General features: G+C 45.0%; 2 protein-coding genes across 6 annotated transcripts in view; one reads left to right on the top strand and one right to left on the bottom strand.

The window, feature by feature from the left end:
* The window catches only part of LOC143956160 (uncharacterized), a 482,654-nt gene that overhangs the window by 367,835 nt on the left and 92,284 nt on the right, over nt 1–22,535 (bottom strand). The gene's annotated exons all lie outside the window — the stretch shown is intronic.
* The window catches only part of LOC143956158 (uncharacterized), a 58,063-nt gene that overhangs the window by 17,346 nt on the left and 18,182 nt on the right, over nt 1–22,535 (top strand). For 2 of the 5 annotated variants that reach the window (XM_077466262.1, XM_077466263.1), the window contains exons 2-7: nt 20,322–20,453; nt 20,902–21,075; nt 21,164–21,287; nt 21,395–21,483; nt 21,576–21,657; nt 22,285–22,373. In XM_077466262.1, the coding sequence (XP_077322388.1) occupies nt 20,376–20,453; nt 20,902–21,075; nt 21,164–21,287; nt 21,395–21,483; nt 21,576–21,657; nt 22,285–22,373 (636 nt within the window). In that variant the 5' untranslated portion in view covers nt 20,322–20,375. The other 3 variants (XM_077466264.1, XM_077466261.1, XM_077466265.1) reach the window with 3 other exon arrangements.

Genomic DNA, 22,535 nt, shown 5'->3' with positions numbered 1-22,535 from the left:
CAATCCTGAAGGAACCCCTAGCAACTTTAGGAGGAACCCTAGGGTTCCACCAAACCCTGGTTGAGAATCACTGCCCTATTTGAATAGCTAGAGCTCATGCTATGTGGATCATTGCACCATGAGTCCATCCAAGTGTTACAACAGCGAATGACTACTCGCTATTGAAACACTGATCCTCAATCCGGCAAATCAGAAGCAGATCTGAGACCCGTTTTCGGATTGGCCAAAAAGAGAAGAGTCCCAATTGGCCGCCGAGAAGGAGAGAGGAAACGGAAGCCGCCGCAACGCCCGTTGATAGTAGGGGAAGGGAAAGCCACCGAGTAAGGTAAGCCACCGGTAAAGCCCGGGAGAAGCGCTGTCCACCATAGATTTGGGTAAGTGCTCCAGACCCAACCGATTGGAGGGGGGGTGGTACTGTTTGCCACCCCCCCCCAAAAAAAAATTACCACCACCCGCCACTGGTTTCGGGACATCTTGACTTCTGCGGAAAAATATTATACGACTGTTCCTTGGAAATGTTAGGCAATGACACTTTCACAAGCCGCCAGATGTAACTGTAGGATGCGTAGATACGATCAAGACAAATGTACCTTGCAACAAAAGAACAATGAAGTTTCCCGAGAGTTGCGCTTGACCACACTAATGTTGAAACTGCTGCAGCAGCATATTCCTTCAATACTAGGATCTAGTGAATATTATAAAGTATCTATGGTGTGCTGTCTTTAATAGTACACAGTAATCAAACCACATTATGTACAGCATCCGATGATAAAAATTTCAAATAAATATCTCACTGTGATTCAAAGACCTTTGATCCACTACCTTTAGTGTTGAACGTTGAGAGACATACGAAAATAAGTAACATGTGAATATATGTTAAAGTGCAAACCACATTTAAGATGAACAACGTGTCAGAAACCATGAAATCAGACCGAGACAGAAGTACAGTTAAATCACACTTCTTTAATAATAAAAGTAAAAAGAACAAACGTAGTCAAAACACAGCCAGAGTTCAGTAACCGGACAGGATAGACAAGCCAAACATCAGGGAGCCGGAGATGAGTGTAGCAAAACAGCAAGCAGGATCTGGAGCCAGAAGGTATGTCAGCCAAGCAAGTCTTAACAGGAATGCAGGAGAGTGTCTCTGTGATGTTGACCAAGGCGAAGGCAGAGATCCTCTGGGCTGGACGACTTAAAGCGGAGGTCCACCCTAAAGTGGACCTTCCGCTCATTGGAATCCTCCCCCCCTCTGGCGCCACAATTGGCACCTTTCAGGGGTGAGGGGGGTGCAGGTACCTGTACAGTATAGGTATCTGCACCCACTTCCGGGATAGCTCTCTGCGGAAAGGGGCGTAGATTACGCCCCTTTCCAAAAGTCCCCCGCTGCCTGCTGGGAAACACACGGATCCCAGAGGCAGCGGGTCCATCCTTATTGCGCAGCGCGACTCGCGCATGCGCAGTTGGGAACCGGGAAATGAAGCCGAAAGGCTCCACTTCCTGATTCCCATACCCAAGATGGCGGCGGCAGCACCCGAGAGACGATCGAGAGATCGGCTTCGGGTGCCAACATCGCGGGCGCGCTAGACAGGTAAGTGTCACTATTTTAAAAGTCAGCAGCTGCAGTATTTGTAGCTGCTGGCTTTTAAAAAAAAAAAAACGCGGACTCCCGCTTTAAGTAGGCAGGACTGACGAGCAGGATATCATCATTAGCTGAGTACCTAAGGAGAGATAGGAGCTGGCAATTAGCCATATACACTAAATTACCAAAAGTATTTGGTGATAGTATAACTAAAAGTATTGGGACTTCTGACTTTACACGCACATGAACTTTTATGGCATCCCCAGTCCGTAGGGTTCAATATTGTGTTGGCCCACCCTTTGCAGCTAATAACAGCTTCGCCTCTTCTGGGAAGGCCGTCCACAATGTTTAGGAGTGTGTCTATAGGAAGGTTTGACCATTCTTCCAGAAGCACATTTGTGAGGTCAGTCACTGATGTTGGATGAGAAGGCCTGGCTCACAGTCTCTGCTCTGTCTATGGGAATGGTCCATAGACATTAAGCGTATAGCGTATAAAAATCGAGCCGGCCGGCTCTCTCTTGTTTGCACTGCCCGCCCTTCCGGATTAACGTGGAAATGCGGTGACGTCAGCACGCCGCTCACCCTACGTCGTTTCGTCAAAAGTGACTTCTTCCTGGGGAAACGACGTAGGGTGAGCGGCGTGCTGACGTCACCGCCTTTCCACGTTAATCCGGAAGGGCGGGCAGTGCAAACGTGCCGGCCGGCTCGTTTTTTATACGCTATTCGCTTACACTCTGCTGGGAATTCGTGAGTTGTTACTTTACTTTTTATATTTTAATAAATCTTTACGGAATTATGCTATGGGAGCTTTTTTTCTTCTCTCTTTGCTGTACTAAATGAATGTGGTGGAACGAGATATACCATAAAGAGGGAGCAGATAGATTGGTGTTACCAACAGAGCCCAGTGTGGGGACCAGGAACGTAACATTTTACAAGCCCGTATGATCTCCTTAAAAAGAGATCTTGACAGCTGGTAAGCCTCCTCTAATTGGGTGGTGGATAATCTCTTTCTACTCTGGGTGCACCTGCTACGTGTGTAAAGGGTGGTTTTTGAGAGTCACCGAAAATGGACTAAGATTCAGCATCCTATCCATCTTTCCTTTTCTTTGGACTGCTTATATGCCTGGAAATTATTACTTTGGCACTATTTTTGCATGTTTTTGGGATTTTTTGTAAATTAGAAAAATTATGTCACTTTATAATTTTGTTTTATAAGGTTTAGCGCAGCCATATTTTTTGATTGTTGTATGTTGTGTGTGTCTCGCATTGGGTTGCAGCAAGAACTTACTACTGTCAGTATTAACACTAATATCAAGTTTTTGTTTTATTTACACTTGATTTTTTCATATATATTTGTCTAGCACTTTGTTTAGACCAGCGCTGTTTTTCGAAGGTTTTATAGATCATTCAGATATCCCCACTCAATATCAAGGACGTCATATGACGTCCTAAGTATTGAAGTGGTTAAAAAATCCCATCAAAAACAGATTTGCACTCACTTTTCTGTGTGTTAAAAATGGCTTTGAGACCAGGAAGCGCCTCCGCAGCATGCGTTCCACAGGCCTGATACACTATGGGGGTTATTTACTAGGAAAATCCACTTTGCACTGCAAGTGCACTTGGATGTAAAGTCGCTGTAGATCCGAGGGGGACATGCAAGGGGGACATGCAAGGAAAATAAAAAAACAGCATTTTAGCTTGCACATGATTGGATGATAAAATCAGCAGAGCTTCCCCTCATTTCAGATCTACCCCTTAGATTTAGAGCAACTGCACTTCCAAGTAGAAGCTGGAGGAGTGGCCTGAGCTTTGTAGAGACCCGGGAGGGTAACATCCACATGCCCATGGAGACTTTGTAGCTGAAAGGTACAGTCAAAAGAATCTGGTGAGTGTTATAATAGACAGAGTGTTGGAAGCACAGAAAGTTTACAGCACTGAAGCACTTGTGTACGTAGTTTACGCCTGAACCCTGCACTCTGCACGTAGCTCACGCCTGAACCCTGCACTCTGCACGTAGCTCACGCCTGAGCCCTGCACTCTGCACGTAGCTCACGCCTGAGCCCTGCACTCTGCACGTAGCTCACGCCTGAGCCCTGCACTCTGCACGTAGCTCACGCCTGAGCCCTGCACTCTGCACGTAGCTCACGCCTGAGCCCTGCACTCTGCACGTAGCTCACGCCTGAGCCCTGCACTCTGCACGTAGCTCACGCCTGAGCCCTGCACTCTGCACGTAGCTCACGCCTGAGCCCTGCACTCTGCACGTAGCTCACGCCTGAGCCCTGCACTCTGCACGTAGCTCACGCCTGAGCCCTGCACTCTGCACGTAGCTCACGCCTGAGCCCTGCACTCTGTACGTAGTTCACGCCTGACCCCTGCATTGTCTGGGTTCACTCGTGAACCCTGCACTCGATACTTGGTGCACTTCTGAATCCCGCACTCGGTACTTGGTGCACTTCTGAACCCTGCACTCGGTACTTGGCGCACTTCTGAACCCTGCACTCGGTACTTGGCGCACTTCTGAACCCTGCACTCGGTACTTGGTGCACTCCTGAACTCTGCACTCTGTATATGGTGTACTTGGTGCACTCCTGAACACCGCACTCTGACTTTAGTGCACATCTGGACCCTGTACTCAGTTCAGAAGTACACTAAGACCCCTTTCACACCACACCGCTGATAGCGTGTGCGGTAATATGCCGCTATTTTTAGCGGCGTTTTACCGCAGGATTTGCGGCGCATTTCGGCCACTAGCGGGGCGCTTTTACCACCGCTAGTGGCCGCGAAAGGGTTAAAACCGCCGGCAATACGCCGCAATAGCGGCGTTTTGCCGGCGGGATTACAGCGCTGCCCCATTGATTTCAATGGGGAGCAGCGGTGGAGGAGCGGTAAACACACCGCTTCTTCACTGCTCCAAAGAAGCTGCTGGCAGGACTTTTTTCTGACGTCCTGCCAGCGCACCGCTGTAGTGTGAAAGCCCTCTGGGCTTTCACACTACAAACAATGGTGCAGCTTCTTTAGGGCGTTTTGCAGGCGCTATTTCTAACGCTATAGCGCCTGCAAAACGCCCTGGTGTGAAAGGGGTCTAAGTACAGAGTGCAGGTGTCAGGGCTAGGCTCAGCCCTTCCTTTTCTGAGCTGGTCGCTCAGCTGTCGGCTAATTGCCAGCTCCTATCTCTCCACAGTTACTCAGCTGATGATATCCTGCTCGTCCCTGCCTACTTAAGTCGTCCAGCCCAGAGGATCTCTGCCTTCGCCTTAGTCAACATCACAGAGACACTCTCCTGCATTCCTGTTAAAAGACTTTCTTGGCTGACATAACTCCTGGCTCCAGATCCTGCTTGCTGTTTTACTACGCTCATCTCCGGCTCCCTGATGTTTGGCTTGTCTGACTATCCTTTCCGGTTACTGAACTCTGGCTATGTTTTGACTACGTTTGTTCGATTTACTTTTATTATTAAACAAGTGTGATTTAACTGTACTCCCGTCTCGGTCTTATTTCATGGTTTCTGACAGCAGGGTTCAGGTGTGCACTAAATTCAGAGTGTGGGGTTCAGGAATGCACTAAGTACAGACCACAGGGTTCAGAAGTACACCAAGTACAGTGTGGTCTGTACTTAGTGCACTCCTGAACCCCACACTCTGTACTTGGTGTACTCCTGAACTCCGCACTCTGACTTTAGTGCATACCTGAGCCCCACACTCGGTACTTGGCACACTTGTGGCATTTAATGCCCCTTTAAGACCCTCCCACTGTTATCGCAATTTGGCCACACTTAACATTTGATGCTGCACGCTCCTACTTGAGGGGTTGTTTGGGGGTTCAGCAGGGCGTAGGTGGTTGAGTTCCTGTACCTATTCTCTGAGAAAAGAAAAGCCCTGGCTGCATGAAACAAAGGGGCAGGGATATTTATAACAGCAATGACCTAATATAGCTACATGAACGTATTTAGAAATGTATTAAACAGATAATGTCTATGTGTCTATATTGGGTCAAGGAGATCACGAGCATCCATGACCTTTTGTTATGCATGGCTGAAAGGCGAGGAACGCCCTGGCCTTGGCTGATTTAGAGGAGGAGACCACTTCCAGGTTTGGTCCAGTTTCTAATGTTTGAGATAAATGAAAAAACATCTGTCTTCGTAGAAATGGAGAGGGCTGCTATATCCGACCTTTCTTTTTGCAAATACTACTCTTCTGGCTGTCATTCTGATGCTCTGGTTTCCATACTTTGTAATCTACAATGATAGGGAGTCCTGACTTTTTTCTTCAACTTTCACTTGTCACGTGCTTGTTCTTTTTTGAATAAAATGTTATTATAAAAAAAAAAAAAAGAATAAGACAGCAAAACATAGGTCCGTACATGGTAAATGGACATATGCAAGGATGTATTTGTGGACGTGCCTTGTAGACAGACAGTAAAGTTGTGGCGGAAGAATCTTCCTTCGGTTTCTGGCAACGCATATTTCAACAGTAATATCATTGCCTTGGGTTGCGTGTGTAGTGTATAGTACCTTGAGTCCGATGTCTCACTTAACAGAGGGAAGGGGGGGGGGGGTGGTAGGGCAGACCAAGTTAGAGAGAATATATGAATAAGTAAAAAGTACTAAGATACCTAGATGTTTTGACCGCCGGGTCATAACGGGTCCTCCCGAGAATGCCACTGCTCCCAAACACCAGACATCTTCTCCATTAGTTCCACGTCTTTGACCCTAGCGTAAAGGGCCTCTTGAGATGGGGGCAAAGTTTTCTTCCAGTGGAGGGCTATTAAGCACCTTGCCGCTGTAAGAACGTGCCTAAGTAGTTTTTTGTATGGTTTAGCTATTTTCAGTTGGGAGAGACCTAACAGGAAGAGGTAGTCAGAGGTATGGGTGTCTCAAAAAGGCGAGTCAGCAGTTGCCGTGTTGAGGTCCAGAACGGGTCTATTAAGGGGCATGTCCAGTAAATGTGGAAGAGCGTGCCTCTGGCTTGCTGGCAGCGCCAGCAGCGATCAGAGGTGGAGGGGTATATTTTATGGAGTGCGTCTGGGGTCAGGTACCAGTAAAAGGGAATCTAAGCCCTTGTACACACGGTCGGACATTCCGACAACCAAATCCGTCGGATTTTGTCCGAAACTGTTGCATACACACAGTCGGACAAAGTTGTCGGAAAATCCGGTTGTACAGAACGTGATGCCGTTATTTCGTTACGACGGGACTACGTTCAGGCTAGTAGCCAATAGTTTTGGTGTAGGAATTTGATCTGAGCATGATCTGAGAATTCTCTACACATGATCGGACAAGGTCCGATCGGATCATGTTGTCGGAAAATTTTACCGACAAGTTGGAAAACTTGGTCCGTCGGATATTCCGACGGAAACCGTCCGATGAAGACCACACACAGTCGGATTATCCGACAAAACGGTCCGATCGAACGGAATCTCTGACCGTGTGTACAAGGGCTTATAGGCATTTTCCTTGTATAGGGTACATGGGGAGATCTTGGCAGCCTGACTCCAGACCGCCCTCCAAGCCTCCTCCTGGATTTCTTCTCCCAATTCTTTCTCCCAGCGGAGCATATATGCATGATTGCCCCCAGGGTCTGAATGGAGTGCTTATTTAGAATTTGATATATGTCGGGTATCAGTCCTTTGCGCGATCTGCCCTCAAGTACGATACATTCAAATGGAGAGGGAGCAGAGAACTGCAGGCGTGGGGCTATGGTTTGAGCGTAGCGTCGTATCTGTAACTAGCTGTAGAACACCTGTCTGGGAAGGTCATGTTTGGATTGTAGCTCGGAGAACGGGGAGCAGCTTGCGGGACCTGGGGTATGCTTGTTCTTTTACTGGACGTAGCCAAGCAACTAGCATTCAAAGTTGGGGGGCCAGCAGTGGCCTTTCCCGTATTGCTCTTGTTTCAAGTGTACTTTATAGCAGCTTGTAGCTGAGATTTTGATGTTGAGGCGTTGGTGACTACAGGGTGTGGAAACCTGCTTGTCTACATTGCAGAGTGAGGTGTGGTGGTGAGAACAGACTCTGCTGATCCTAGTCTGTTATCTGACTCTGTGCTACGTGGATCATCGTAAGACTACAGATCTACCAGGATCTCCGATCAGACTAGAGCCCGATTCTGTGCTTAGGATTCCATAGACCGGCAGAGATTTAGGGATCTGGAATTTGGATCAGACTAGAGCCTGGAGATGTGCAGACGATCCCTCTATTTATCCATAGATAAGCAGAGGTTTAGGAATCTGTAATTCTATCGAGGAGGCTGAGATCAGACTGGAGCCTGAGTTTGTGCACCTAGTCATTCTATTTACCCATAGACAGGTAGAGAGGTCTATGTATGGTTGCCACCTCATCCCTTTAAACCCGAACACATTAATTACACGGGTTCTGTGGTTGATTTAAGGTGGTAATTAAACTCACTTGGTGCCTTATCTGCATTTAATTAGCCTCAGAACCCGTGTAAGTCAAAGGTTTTCGGTGTTTAAAGGGATGAGGTGGCAACTCAAGGTCTATGCCGGAAGTCCAGATCAGTGAAGACCCAGAGCAGTGGCGTAACTAGAACCTTCAGGGCCCTGATGCAAGAAACCATGAAGGGCCCCCCCTGAACCCCAGCCAGGGCCCTTCCCTCCGAGTCCGGTGGTGGAACTCCAGGGCGTGGTCACAGGTATGACCTTTGTGAGCCCTGTAGTTCCACCACTGGTATCAGTAGTTTTTATTTATTTATTTTTTTACATTTTTAGGTGCCCCATTGGGGGACTATCCCTAGGCAGAATTGTGTCCCCGTCCCCAGAAGAGATGAGGTCCTTTTCTCCAGGGCAGATGAAGTTACTGCCCCCAGGTGAGAAGGAGTCCCTGTCCCCAGGGGAGGTGGGAGTCCCTGTCCTCACGTGGGAAGGGGTCCCTGTCCCCAGGGGGATATGGAGGGGGTATGTAATAGTGTGTGCTAGCTGCCTATGTTGCTGCCGGCCATATGTAGAGAGGGTTGCATGGGCCCCCTGCATCATAGGGCCCAGTTGCGGTCGCAACTCCTGCACCCCCTATAGTTACGCCCCTGACCCAGAGCCTGGTCACATAATTGCTCTTAGCATCTAGGCAATAGTTTATAAATCTAGAATTATACCAGAAGCTCAATTGGAGTTGAGCCTAAGCCCTTGTACACACGGTCGGAGATTCCGACAACCAAATCCGTCGGAGTAATTCCGACTGATTAATTCCGGAAGAGGTCCGGAAGTGATGTTGCATACACACGGTCGGACTAAGTTGTCAGAAAATCCGATTGTACATAACGTGATGACGTTATTTCATTACGACGGGACTACGTTCAGGCTAGTAGCCAATAGCTTTGGTCTAGGAATTTGATCTGAGCATGCGTGGCACTTTGTCAGTCGGAGTGGGCTACACATGATCGGAGTATGTCCGATCGGAGCATTTTGTCAGAAAATTTTACCGGCAAGTTGGAAAACTTGGTCTGTCGGATATTCAGACGGAAACAGTCCGATGGAGACCACACACAGTCGGAATATCCGACAAAACGGTCCTATAGGAAACTCCGACCGTGTGTACAAGGGCTAAGACCTCATGCAAACTAGATAACCTAAAAACCCCAAACGCGTGTATATGTTCGTTTTTGAGTGTTAACATTTTATAAGCGTTTTTTTCCACCAAACACTCCCCTCATTTTTCACTCCCAATCTATATATAAAATCTTCTTGGCCTCCAATACCACCTCTATGCGGACAACACCCAGATCTATCTCTCCACTCCTCAACCGACCCCCTCAGTCTCCTCGCGTATCTCAAACTCACTGAGCGACATATCAGTATGGGTGTCACACCACTTCCTCAAACTCAATCTTTCTAAAACAGAGCTTGTAATATTTCCTTATCCCCGATCCCCTCCCCCCATGAGTTTATCATTGAGATCAACGGCATAACCGTTGGTCCTTCTACACACACAAGGGTGCTGGGTGTAATCTTAGACTCTGACCTCTTCTCACATCCAACCACTGACTAAATCTTGCGTTGCCTCATCCCTTCCTGACTAATGACACCACAAAACAAACTTATCCACGCCTCGGTTATTTCCTGCCCTGACTACTGCAACTCCCTCCTAGCCGACCTTCACACAAGCTACCCCCACCCCCCCCCCTTCAGTCTATTATGAATGCTAAGCGATCCGCGACTGCTGCTCCTCTCTGCTAACCCCTTCACTGGCTTCCCTTACCCAACCGTATAAAATTCAAACTACTAACCACAACATACAAGGCCATCTACAACATCGACCTTAGCTACATCACCAACCTCGTGTAGATAACGCCCAAATCCTCCTCTCGGGTCCTCCTGCTCTCTAGCTCCCTTGTTACCTCCTCCCACGCTCGCCTCCAGGACTTCTGCAGAGCCTCTCCCATCCTCTGGAATTCCCTGCCCCAATATGGCGGGTCAGCTCCTACCCTGTCTGCCTTTTAGGCGATCCTTGAAAACTCACTTATTCAGGTAAGCCTACTCCACCAACTACTCCAAGAACTGTACCCAAGTCACCTCCATCAGATCATCCCCAGAAGCTATTACCCTTTGTACCACCTCCCCCACCCTTTATCTTGTAAGCTCCACAAGCAGGGCCACCTATCCCTTCTGTATTGTATTGTAATTGTACTGTCCCCCTTTATATTGTAAAGCGCTGAGTAAACTGTTGGCGCTATAGAAATCCTGTATAATAATATACACTCACTAGCCACTTTATTAGGTCCACCTTGCTAATACCGGGTTGGACCCTTTTTGCCTTTAGAACTGCATTAATTCTTGGTGGCATAGATTCAACAAGGTGTTGGAAACGTTCCTCAGAGATTTTGGTCCATATTGACTTGATAGCGTCACGCCGTTGCTGCAGTCTTCTCGGCGACACATCCATGATGCGAATCTCCCTTTCCACCACATCCCAAAGGTGCTTTATTGGATGAGATCTGGTGACTGTGGAGGCCATTGGAGTACAGTGACCTCATTGTCCAGTGGTGAGATGATTGGAGCTTTGTGACATGGCGCATTATCCTGCTGGAAGGAGCCATCAGAAGATGGGGACACTGTAGTCGTAAAGGGATGGACATGGTCAGCAACAATACTCAGGTAGGCCGTGCCGTTTAAATGATGATCAATTGGTACTAAGGTGCCCAAAGTGTGGCAAGAAAATATCCCCCCCACCGTTACACCACCAGCCTGAACCGGTGATACAAGGCAGGATGGATCCATGCTTTCATGTTTTTTATGAAAAATTCTGACCCTACCATCTGAATGTCACAGCTGAAATCGAGAGTCATCAGACCAGGCAATGTTTTTCCAATCTTCTGTTGTCCAATTTTGGTGATCTATATGAATTGTAGCCTCAGTTTCCTGTTCTTAGATGTGGTCTACTGCTGTAGTCCATCTGCTTCAAGGTTCAATGTGTCGTGCGTTCAGAGATGGTATTCTGCATACCTTGGGTGTAACGAGTAGTTATGTAAGTTAATGTTGCCTTTCTATCATCTGGAACCAGTCTGCCCATTCTCCTCTGATCTCTGACATCAACAAGGCATTTTCCTCCACACAACAGCCACTCACTGGATATTTTCTCTTTTTCGGACCAATCTCTGTAAACCCCGAGAGATGGTTGTGTGTGAAAATCCCAGTAGACCAGCAGTTTTTCAAAACACTCAGACCAGCCCGTCTGGCACCAACAACCATGCCACGTTCAAAGTCCCTTAAATCCCCTTTCTTCCCCATTTTGATGCTCAGTTTGAACTACAGCAAGTTGTCTTCACCATGTCTAGATGCCGAAATGCGTTGAGTTGCTGCCATGTGATTGGTTGATTAAAAATGTGTGTTCCCGAGCAATTGGGCAGGTATACCTAATAAAGTAAGCCGGTAAGTGTAGATGTGTGTGTATATAATGTATCGTAGTGAAAATATAGCGGTTTCTGACCACTGTAAATGAAAAATGGCAAACACTCATAAACGCACGTCTATCAGCGCTCAGAAACTACTCTTCAGAATGCGAATTTAGAAGGGGTCTTTATTTAATTTTTTTTGCCTATGAGCTTTTTTAGCTTTTGCTTTAGCTTTTTTTTTATTTTTTATTTTTTATTATTATTAATTTATTATTTAATTTTTTTCCGTTAGGGTAAGGGGTTAAGGTTAGGATTAGGAGTTGGGGTTAGGATTATTTATTTTTCATTTTTGTTTGTTAGGGTGTTGTAAAATCTCGATAAAAACCTTCTGTACAGCAGCCCCCCCCCCCAAAACCCCCCTTTTACTTACCTGAGCCTCATCGATCCAGCATCAAGGACAAGCCCAGCCGCTGTCTTGGTGTCCTCATTGGATAGATTGATAGCCAATGGCTGTCAATCTAATCCAGTGACACGGGGGGGGTGGGGGCTGAGTCCTGCTGTCTGTGTCAATGGACGCAGAAGCTGGACTCGGGAGCGTGCCCGCACGGGTGCCCCCCAGGGAAAGCCTCTTTGTGGGGGCACTCGCTAAAAAGGAGGAGCGCCGCCGGAGGGACCCCAGAAAAAGGGGATCGGGGGGGCGCTCTGTGCAAAACCAACTGCACAGAGCAGGTAAGTGTAGGCATGTTTGTTATAAAAAAAAACAAGGCTTTAAAATTACTTTAATGTTACTACTAATAAGAATAAATTAATAAATGTAAAATAAATACGCAAATAAAAATAATAAATAATTCAATAAATGAATACGAAGTAATAATAATAAGTAATAATAATATATAACTCCTAACCCTTAAATAATATAATAATAATAAATAACTAAACACCCTAACTCTAACACAAAATCAATAAATTATTATTATTATTATTAAAGCTGCATGATTAATTGTAAAGAATCAAAATCCCAATTCTACTCCCCCCTCCCAATCTTAAAGCATTTCCCCGATTCTATGTAACAAGTGCAGAAAGTTCTCTGCTCGCTTCTGACAGCTGACAAAGATAAATAAATCAATACAGACAGCCTGCCAACTTTATTTCAACAAAATAGAGAAACATTGTAACACTTGGTACTTTTTAGATCAAAGGAATGAACTACGGTCTGTAAATGAGGCCAGTTTAACCACTCAAAGATTAAACTGCAGTCTGCTCACATAATTTGTAATAAAAACATTCTGAAGCTTCCCTCCAACCACTTTGCATATTATTTTATATATACTGGGATTCTGTACTTTCCAAATATGCTGCAGAAATCTCCCTCCACTGAGTCTGGTTGCATCCATTTTAACTGTGGGCAGCTGAAGCTGCTGCCTGTTCACTTCCTGGATTTGCACAGACATACGCCTCCAGCTCTGCAGCTCTTATGACTCACCCCCCCCCCCCCCCTTCCTGGTAAACTCGGACAAGCGTCGGAGAGAGAGAGAGCTGTGTATGATGTCATAAGCCTAGGCTAATGACCAGACAAGAAACAGGAAGTGGGCTGTATAAGGGATTTACTGGCAGACTCTAATTATTCATTTTTTTTTGTTTGGGTGTTTATATGTACACTGCTGGTAAACGAGAGCAGTTGGGCATTTTTTTTCAGCTGCTGCTGAACTCGTTATCTTATCAATACATGAACACGGGGTCCTTTCTAGGCAGTTGAGTTTAGAGGCCTTTTTTTGGAAAGCAAAAAAAATGCATTTAGGACAGATGGTCAGAGGCATTTGAAATGCCTGTAGCAGCTTGAAAACGCAATAACTCGCGTTTAGCCACGTTTCCTTTACAGGCTTCTAGACGCAAACGCAGCTAAATGGACGCTTTTAAACATCGGTTACTATCTGTCAAGTTACATCGTTCAGGAGAGTTCGTAAAACGTCCCGTGTACATTAAGGCTTATTTAATATTTTTTTAAGGTTAGGGGTTAATTATTATTTGTGTATTATTACATACTATTTTATTTTATTTATTTGTGGATTATTACATACTATTTTATTTTATTTATTTGTGGATTATTACATACTATTTTATTTTATTTATTTGTGGTGATTTTTAGTTTCTTTGTGTATTTATTTTACATTAATTTTATCGGTTACTATATGTCAAGTTACATCATTCAGGAGAGTTCGTAAAAAGACCCGTGTACATTAAGGCTTATTTAATATTTTTTAAGGTTACGGGTTAATTATTATTTGTGTATTATTACATACTATTTTATTTGTGTATTAATACATACTATTTTATTTATTTGTGTATTATTACATGCTATTTTATTTAATTTATTTGTGGTGATTTTAATTGCTTTGTGTATTTATTTTACATTAATTTTATCGGTTACTATCTGTCAAGTTACATCATTCAGGAGAGTTCGTAAAACGACCCGTGTACATTAAGGCTTATTTAAGATTTTTTAAGGTTACGGGTTAATTATTATTTATTTGTGTATTATTACATACTATTTTATTTATTTGTGTATTATTACATTTTATTTTATTTGTGAATTATTACATACTATTTTATTTTATTTGTGTATTATTACATACTATTTTTTATTTTATTTATTTGTGTATTATTACATGCTATTTTATTTAATTTGTGGTGATTTTAATTGCTTTGTGTATTTATTTGACATTAATTTTATTGGTTACTATCTGTCAAGTTACATCATTCAGGAGAGTTCGTAAAATGTCTTGTGTACATTAAGGCTTATTTAATATTTTTTAAGGTTAGGGGTTAATTATTATTTGTGTATTATTACATACTATTTTATTTTATTTATTCGTGTATTATTACATACTATTTTATTTATTTGTGTATTACATACTATTTTATTTTATTTATTTGTGATGATTTTTAGTTTCTTTGTGTATTTATTTTACATTAATTTTATCGGTTACTATCTGTCAAGTTACATCATTCAGGAGAGTTCGTAAAACATCCCGTGTACATTAAGGCTTATTTAATATTTTTAAGGTTAGGGGTTAATTATTTGTGTATTATTACATACTATTTTATTTATTTTTATATTATTACATACTATTTTATTTTATTTATTTGTGGTGATTTTTAGTTTCTTTGTGTATTTATTTTACATTAATTTTATTCGTATATCATTACTATTAAATTTAATTAACTATTTTTTTTAATTAGAGCAGAAAATTGCGCGACGAAATGCGCAAATGGCATGTCTCCTTTAACCGCTTCAGCCCCAAAAGATTTTACCCCCTTCCTGACCAGAGCACTTTTTGCGATTCGGCCACTGCAACGCTTTAACTGACAGTTGCGCGGTCGTGCGACGTGACTCCCAAACAAAATTGACGTCCTTTTTTTCCTATAAATAGAGATTTCTTTTGGTGGTATTTGATCACCCCTGCGGTTTTTATTTTTTGCGCTATAAACAAAAAAAAGAGCAACAATTAAAAAAAAAAAAAAAAGCGGAACATTTTTTACTTTTTGCTATAATAAATATCCCCCAAAATATAATTTATTCCTCAGCTTAGGCCTATATGTATTCTTCTACATATTTTTGACAAACAAAAATCGCAATAAGCGTATATATATTGGTTTGCATAAAAGTTATACAAAATAGGGGATAGTTTTATGACGTTTTATTATTTTTTTTTTATTATTAGTAATGGCGATCTGCAATTTTTATTGTGACCTCGACATTATGGCGGACACATAGGACACTTTTGACACTATTTTGGGACCATTGTCATTCATACAGCGATCAGTGCTATAAAAATGCACTGATTGCTGTGTAAATGACACTGGCAGGGAAGGGGTTAAACACTAGGGGCCGATCAAGGGGTTAAGTGTGTCCTAGGGAGTGATTCTAACTGGGGGGGAGGGGCTACTACTCACATGACAGCGATCACCACTCTCGATGCCTGGGGGCGGTGATCTCTGTCAGGTCACTAGGCAGAACAGGGAAATGCCTTGTTTACATAGGCATCTACCTGTTTTGCCTCTCCGTGGCACGATCGCGGGAGACCGGTGGACATCAAGTCTGCGGGTCCCACGGGCATGGTCACGCTGTACGCGGTGGGCACGCACCACCCACTAAGCCTGCCAATTAAAGAGGACGCCCATTTGCCCACCTCTGCCATTGTGCCAACGTATATCGGCGTGCAGCGGTCGGGAAGTGGTTAAATATGCCTGTACAGTGGTGGCTCGTCCATTAGGGGCATCGCCCCCTCTATCCACACCACCCCCTATATGAATAGTAATATACACACACACATAAATGAGCTTTATAAATATTTTTTTTCTTTAAGTGATCACATGACCTCTGCTCTCAGCTGCATAAGCAGCTTAGAGAGATGGGGAGGAGAAACAGCAGCACACTAATCTTCCCAGTGCAAAGGGGGGTGTGTGAGCAAAAGTCTTGGCCATTGGAGGACAGACAGGCAGAAAACTGACCACGCCATGATGGATGTGCTCTTATGGCTAACGTGGTCGGTTAGCAATAGGAAAGCAGGGAGACTGGCGGGATCAGCAGATTTCACAGTATTTCACACAAAGGAAGCAATACAAAGAGCACAGGATACTTTTTAACCCAATAGACGGTACAGCAGACGCCTATTGGGAATACAAAATGTTGGGGTGACTTTATTAAATTAGCACAGTCTATGTGCTAAGTAATCATCCCAAATCGATTGTTAAAAGCAAAAACAATTCTGAAGTACTTTTCGAATTCGTCACGTCATCTCATGTATTATTGAGCATTTTTGTACGAATTTCCATACGAATGTTTGGTACGGAAATCTGTAAGTGTATGGCCAGCTTTAGGGATCTGTATTTATTCCGGGAGCTTAGATCAGACTTGAGCCTGAGGCTGTGCACACGATTGGTCTATATATCTATATCTATCCATAGACAGCCAAAGGTTTAGGGATCTATAATTATACCGGGATTTCGGATAAGACTACACCCTAAACCTTTGCACGCGATTGGTCTGTTAAGCCATAGACGCCAAGGATGGGTGCTGGATGGGCGCTATGTGGCACCAATATTTGAGTTATGGTCCCTTTTAATGTGTATGTACCCAGGCAGAGGCGTCACTAGAACCGTTAGGGCCCCAGTGCAAAAAAAACATAAAGGGCGCCCCTGATCTCTTGTTCCGGGGCCTTCCCTCCAACCCCAGGGCCCTTCCCATTGATCCCGGGGCTCTGTACTTCTGTCGAGGGGCCCTTTATTATGGTACCACAGGGGGATTTAATCACAAAAGTCCCCCCCATCACAGTCCACAGAGTTCCCCTTTACATCTGAACTCGCAGAGCTCCGCCATACATCAGAGTCTGCAGAGCCCCCCTTACATTGGAATCTGCAGAGCCCCCCTTACTTTAGAGTCTGCAGAGCCCCCCTTACATTGGAATCTGCAGAGCCCCCCTTACATCGAAGTCTACAGAGCCTCCCCTTACATCGAAGTCTACAGAGCCTCCCCTTACATCGAAGTCTAGGGAGCCTCCCCTTACATCGAAGTCTAGGGAGCCTCCCCTTACATCGAAGTCTACAGAGCCTCCCCTTACATCGAAGTCTACAGAGCCTCCCCTTACATCAGACTCTGCAGAGCCGCCCCCCCTTACATCGGAGTTTGCAGAGCCCCCCCTTACATCGGAGTCTGCAGAGCCCCCCCCTTACATCGGAGTCTGCAGAGCCCCCCCCTTACATCGGAGTCTGCAGAGCCCCCCCTTACATCGGAGTCTGCAGAGCCCCCCCCTTACATCGGAGTCTGCAGAGCCCCCCCTTACATCGGAGTCTGCAGAGCCCCCCTTACATCGGAGTCTGCAGAGCCCACATTACACCACAGTCCGCAGACCCCCCCCCCCCCCCCACACACACACACACATCAGAGTCCACAGAATTTCACTGAAAGAGCTAGCTCTGTGGACTCTAATATAAAGGGCAAGGCTGTGGACTCTTTTGTAAAGGAGAACTCTGATGGAAGGGGGTCTCTGCTCACCAAAAGCCCCCTTTACATCAGAGTCTGCGGAGTACCCCTTAAATCTTAGGTCACCTTACATTATTGTACAGCTTCAGAAGCAGGAGAGGGAAGAGAGGGGTTAATGGATGGATGGGGGGTGAACTCACACCAAGGAGGCTCATGCAGTCTTCACGTTTATTCTTCATGCTGTTCCCAGCTGCTGGGCTTCCCCGCCCACTCATCCCCTTTCTGAGCACAGCTCTGCCGGGGATTGGGGCCATGGATACACACAGGAGGATGGGGCAGGAGGAGGAGGAGGGGTAGATCTAGCTCTCTCTCCTCTCCCGTCCAGCACGCGTTGGGTGGGGGGGGGGGGGGGGGGGATGTCAGCGCTGGCTCTGTAACAGACACTCTCTCTGCATACAGCCAGAAACTTCGGCGTGGATCCACAGACTGAAGCTCTTGGGCCCCCCCACAGTGGCGGAACGCCAGGGCCTGGTCGCAAAGTGCGACTGCTGCGACCTTGGTAACTCCTCCACTGTACTCGGGGGTCTCACCCGTGATGGGTGAGGAATTCCGGGGCAGTCATGTAAAGGAGAGGACTGACTCGCAGTCATCTCAGTATTAGTCGGGATGTATTTAGGGCCTGGAATTTTAGAAGTTCAGCGTTACATTCAGTTGGAAAAAGATCCTCCACTCCTGAGGACGGGCACTCCAGTCCCTCCAGAGTTAAGCAGCCTCCAGGAAGCAGCACATAAAACAGGAAGCTCTTAGTATTAGGGTGGTGGGGAGTAGGAGAGAGAGAAGTCTGTTGGAGTGCTGAACATGTGCTGAGACCTGAGTCTCAGACCTGACCTGAGACCACCGGAGTGGGACTGTGCCAACCTTGGGGTAAATCCCGTCTATGAACTTTGCATTTCTTTGTTTCCTTTATGCTGTTTGTGCTGAAGATGAGCTGACTTTTCTGTTGTCTGTTGTTTCCTGTGTTGCTGCAGAAAGTGCTGTTTTGTTTGCATTTAACCACTTAGCGACTGCCCTATAGCAGTTATTACCCTGCTTTGCTGGGGGGGAGGGGCGGGGGGAGAATCTATTACTTCCCAACCTCTAATTAGCTGAGCTCTGTAACCTCGGCTCCACTTTTTTTTTTTTTTCTGAGATCTCAGACAAGCTGTAAATTCTGGACTCTGAACTGATGTAAAGAAGAATGCAGATAAACCGATACAACTTATGTAGGAGGATTTGTTTCATCTCTGTGTATCACCTGAGGCCAGTCACTTCATTTGGTATATGTGAGGGTTTACAATCACTTCAACCACTTGCCGACCGAGCTATAACCTACGGACGGCTAGTTCTGGTAGGCCGTCATATGATGGCCCACATGATTGGGCCCATCGCGCACACGCTGCGGGGCGTAGGCGTCACGCTCTGTGATCAGGACACTGCTGATCACATATTGAGGTAAAGAGCTAATCAGTGGTTCTTTATCACGTGATCAGCTGTATCCAATCACAGCTGATCACGGATGTAAATAAAAGCCATTTATTAGCACTACGTTCCTCATGCTGAGAGCATGAGGAGAGGAGAAGAGAGCCAATAATCAGCTTCTCTAAAAGGGACATCTACACTGATAATCAGGGTGTGCTGATTATCAGTGCTGCCAATGTGTGCCCCCATCAGTGTCACCTATCAGTGCCCACCAGTACCGACAATGTGTGTCACCTATCAGTGCCACCTCATCAGTGCCACCAATGTGTGCCCCCCATCAGTGCCTCCTTATCAGTGCCCACCAGTGCTGCTTCATCAGTGTTGCCTATCAGTGCCCACCAGTGCCACCTCATCAGTGCCCACCAGTGCTGCCAATGTGTGCCCCCCATCAGTGCCGCCTATCAGTGCCCACCAGTGCTGCCTCATTAGTGCCGCCAATGTGTGCCCCCCATCAGTGCCTTCTCATCAGTTAAGGATGGACGAAGAGACTCTGGACAGCCGCACTCTGAAGATATTATCTTGTGCCTTTTATTGAAAACGTAGGCTCACATAATACAACCCACAGCAAAGCGATACAGGACAAACTGACGCATTTCACACTATAATAAGGGGTTACTCATATGAGTAAGCACTTATAGTGTGAAACCCGTCAGTTTTGTCCTGTTTTCAATAAAAGGCACAAGATAATTTCTTCAGAGTGCGGCTGTCCAGAGTCTCTTCATTCATCCTTATCTGTACATGCATTAGCCAGCACCTGGGGTTCTTTGTAGAAGAGAAGCATTTGTCTTGGTGGATCTACCTGGAGCGGTGGTGTTTTCTGCCTCCTCATCAGTATCGCCTATCAGTGCCCACCAGTGCCGCCTCATCGGTGCCCATCAGTGAAGGAGATAAATTACCTGTTTTCAAAATTTTATAACAAACTGACTTTTTTTTTTTTTTTCAAAATTTTATTTTATTTATTTATTTAGTAAAAAATAAAAAACCCAGTGGTAATTAAATACCACCAAAAGAAAGTTTTATTTGGGTGAAAAAAAAGATAAAAATTGAATTTGGGTACAGCGTTGCATGACCGCGCAATTGTCATTCAAAGTGCTTCAGTGCTCAAAGCTCTAAATATTTGGCCTGGGCAGGAAGGGCGTAGAAGTGCCCAGTAGGCAAGTGGTTACGTTTAAAAAGAACTCCAACCCAAGAAACCCTTGCTGGGCTTTCCCTAGGTTAGAGAGTTAGCCTAATAAAGTGTGCCTTGCTACCACAGCAGAGGGTATTCCAGCAATTTGTGAGAAGAATGTGGCTAGTACCACTGACTGCTATTAATTCTATGCAATAATCAGTTTTGACATTCTTTGGCCTTGCCAATTGGATTTTGCAGCAACATGACCAATAAACAGTGTTTCTCCACACAGGCCATAACCTGGATCTGTTCGCCAAAATACGATTACGCCGCTGGATCCTTCAGAATGGAAGATGACAGACGCAAGAAGATTAGGAGTATACTAAAACTCACAGTGGAGTTTATCTGTCAGCTGACCGGAGAGGTGAGGAGGATTCTGGGAGGTCACATGACATCACTCTTATCTCTAAAACACAGACCTGACCGGAGAGGTGAGGAGGATTCTGGGAGGTCACATGACATCACTCTTATCTCTATTAATAAAACACAGACCTGACTGGAGAGGTGAGGGGGATTCTGGGAGGTCACATGACATCACTCTTATCTCTATTAATAAATCACAGACCTGACTGGAGAGGTGAGGGGGATTCTGGGAGGTCACATGACATCACTCTTATCTCTATTAATAAATCACAGACCTGACTGGAGAGGTGAGGGGGATTCTGGGAGGTCACATGACATCATTCTTATCTCTATTAATAAAACACTCAGACTTGAGGAGAATTCGAGGACGGTCATAGTGACCTAACTACGATCTCATTCTGTTGACATTATGACTTGTATCAGCTCATATTTTTTTACTCATTGTATAGGATTGCATAATAGTGAGGAAGACATCTGGTACAAATGGGAGGCCTAATCTCTCCCAGAGGCCATCCGAAAGTCCCACCATGGAATGTCCACCTCCCTCCCTGACACCTGAGCAACACCATGACTGGAAGTTGTTACAACTGATTAACAAAATCATTGAGCTGCTGACAGGAGAGGTGAGGAGGATTCTGGGAATTCTGGGACATTATCCAGTAACAGACAAGGGATGTGTCTGGATGGTGACTGTATCATTGTGTGTGTCAGGTTCCTATAAGGTGTCAGGATGTCACTGTCTATTTCTCCATGGAGGAGTGGGAGTATTTAGAAGGACACAGGGATCTCTACAAGGACATCTTGATGGACAATTGGCCGCCCCTCACATCACCGGGTAAGAGGAGACGTAATTTTTTGTAAAGGGGAGAAGAGTATTGAGGATCCACCTAGATAATCCCATAGAGACAATATACTTATTCGATGTGTGTGTGTTTCCTTCAGATGGATCCAGTAACCCACCAGAGATGTGTCCCAATCTTATGGATTCCCGGTACTCCACACAGAAAAGCCACAATACCCTTCAGGAAAAGGTTCAATTATCTGTAGCAACTAAAGAAGCTTTTGTAGGCCTTAAATTTGAGGTTTCCTCACCAACCGTTCTGCCCTCTACACATTATTTTAGGTCGTTAACCAAAAGACACCAGAGATGGTAAACTGTTCCAGTAGGGAGAAGAGGCCGGAAGAACCAGCCACAAAGACCACCGGTGAGGTCATATATTAGTGCTGCCTCTTCTATTAAATGCCTTTGGCACTTTGGGGAGATGTCGTACAAAAAAGTAAACCAATCTTAAAAAATATAACAAATCTTATACAAAATACATATTATAAAAAGATATCCATAACGGTGTACAAAGTCCTTTGATAAGCCAAAGAATCCATTTATCAACAATAAAAAATGCTATAAGGCAGTAAATAGGCAGCGATAATCGTAAATCTTGACGCATTTCGTGAACCAGCATTCACTTCTTCAGCAGATACTCCATTATTGTTGATCAACCATACAAAAAAAAATCTAAAAATGTACCACACGCAGACCATCAGTGGTTGGATGTTGGCCGCAAAAGGAAAAGGTCCAGTCAGAAAAAGCCTATCCTGGGAGCTGTGGAAGAGGCGGAGAGCCACAATACCCGGGGGATATAACCAAACCACAGTGTGGAAGGTGGATATTAAAGATTAGGTCCAACACCATGTCCATATGAAAGAACCTCCATCTGCAGACCGGAAGAAGCAGTTCCCGCAGTAATTAGCGTACATCTTCTCTGCTTGCTAGTTTGTGATTGGTTATCTAAACACATTTCTGCTGATATTAAGAAAGTGTGTATTTTATACAGATGAATCCAGTAACAGAAACCCACCAGAGTGTCCCCTTCTGTCTTCCCGGGAACCCTCACAGATGGCTTACTTCATCCAACAAAAAGAGGTAATTCATTCTGAACCAGTAATGCTGACCAAGAACATGTTTTAAAGTGTATATAAAGCCAAAACTTGTTTTCAATTTTCGGATTGAGTAAGGAATGGTTAAAATCCCTGTCGGATTTTTGATCCCCCTTGTGTCCCTTAGAGGGATTTCCCATCAGTTCCT

Source organism: Lithobates pipiens, unplaced genomic scaffold (genome assembly GCF_037356315.1).
Source record: "Lithobates pipiens isolate NorthernLeopardFrog02 unplaced genomic scaffold, aLitPip1_a1.2 Scaffold_35, whole genome shotgun sequence".
Taxonomy (NCBI): Eukaryota; Metazoa; Chordata; class Amphibia; order Anura; family Ranidae; genus Lithobates; species Lithobates pipiens.
Note: the sequence above shows the minus strand (reverse complement) of the source record. Positions and strands in the feature narration are given on the sequence as shown.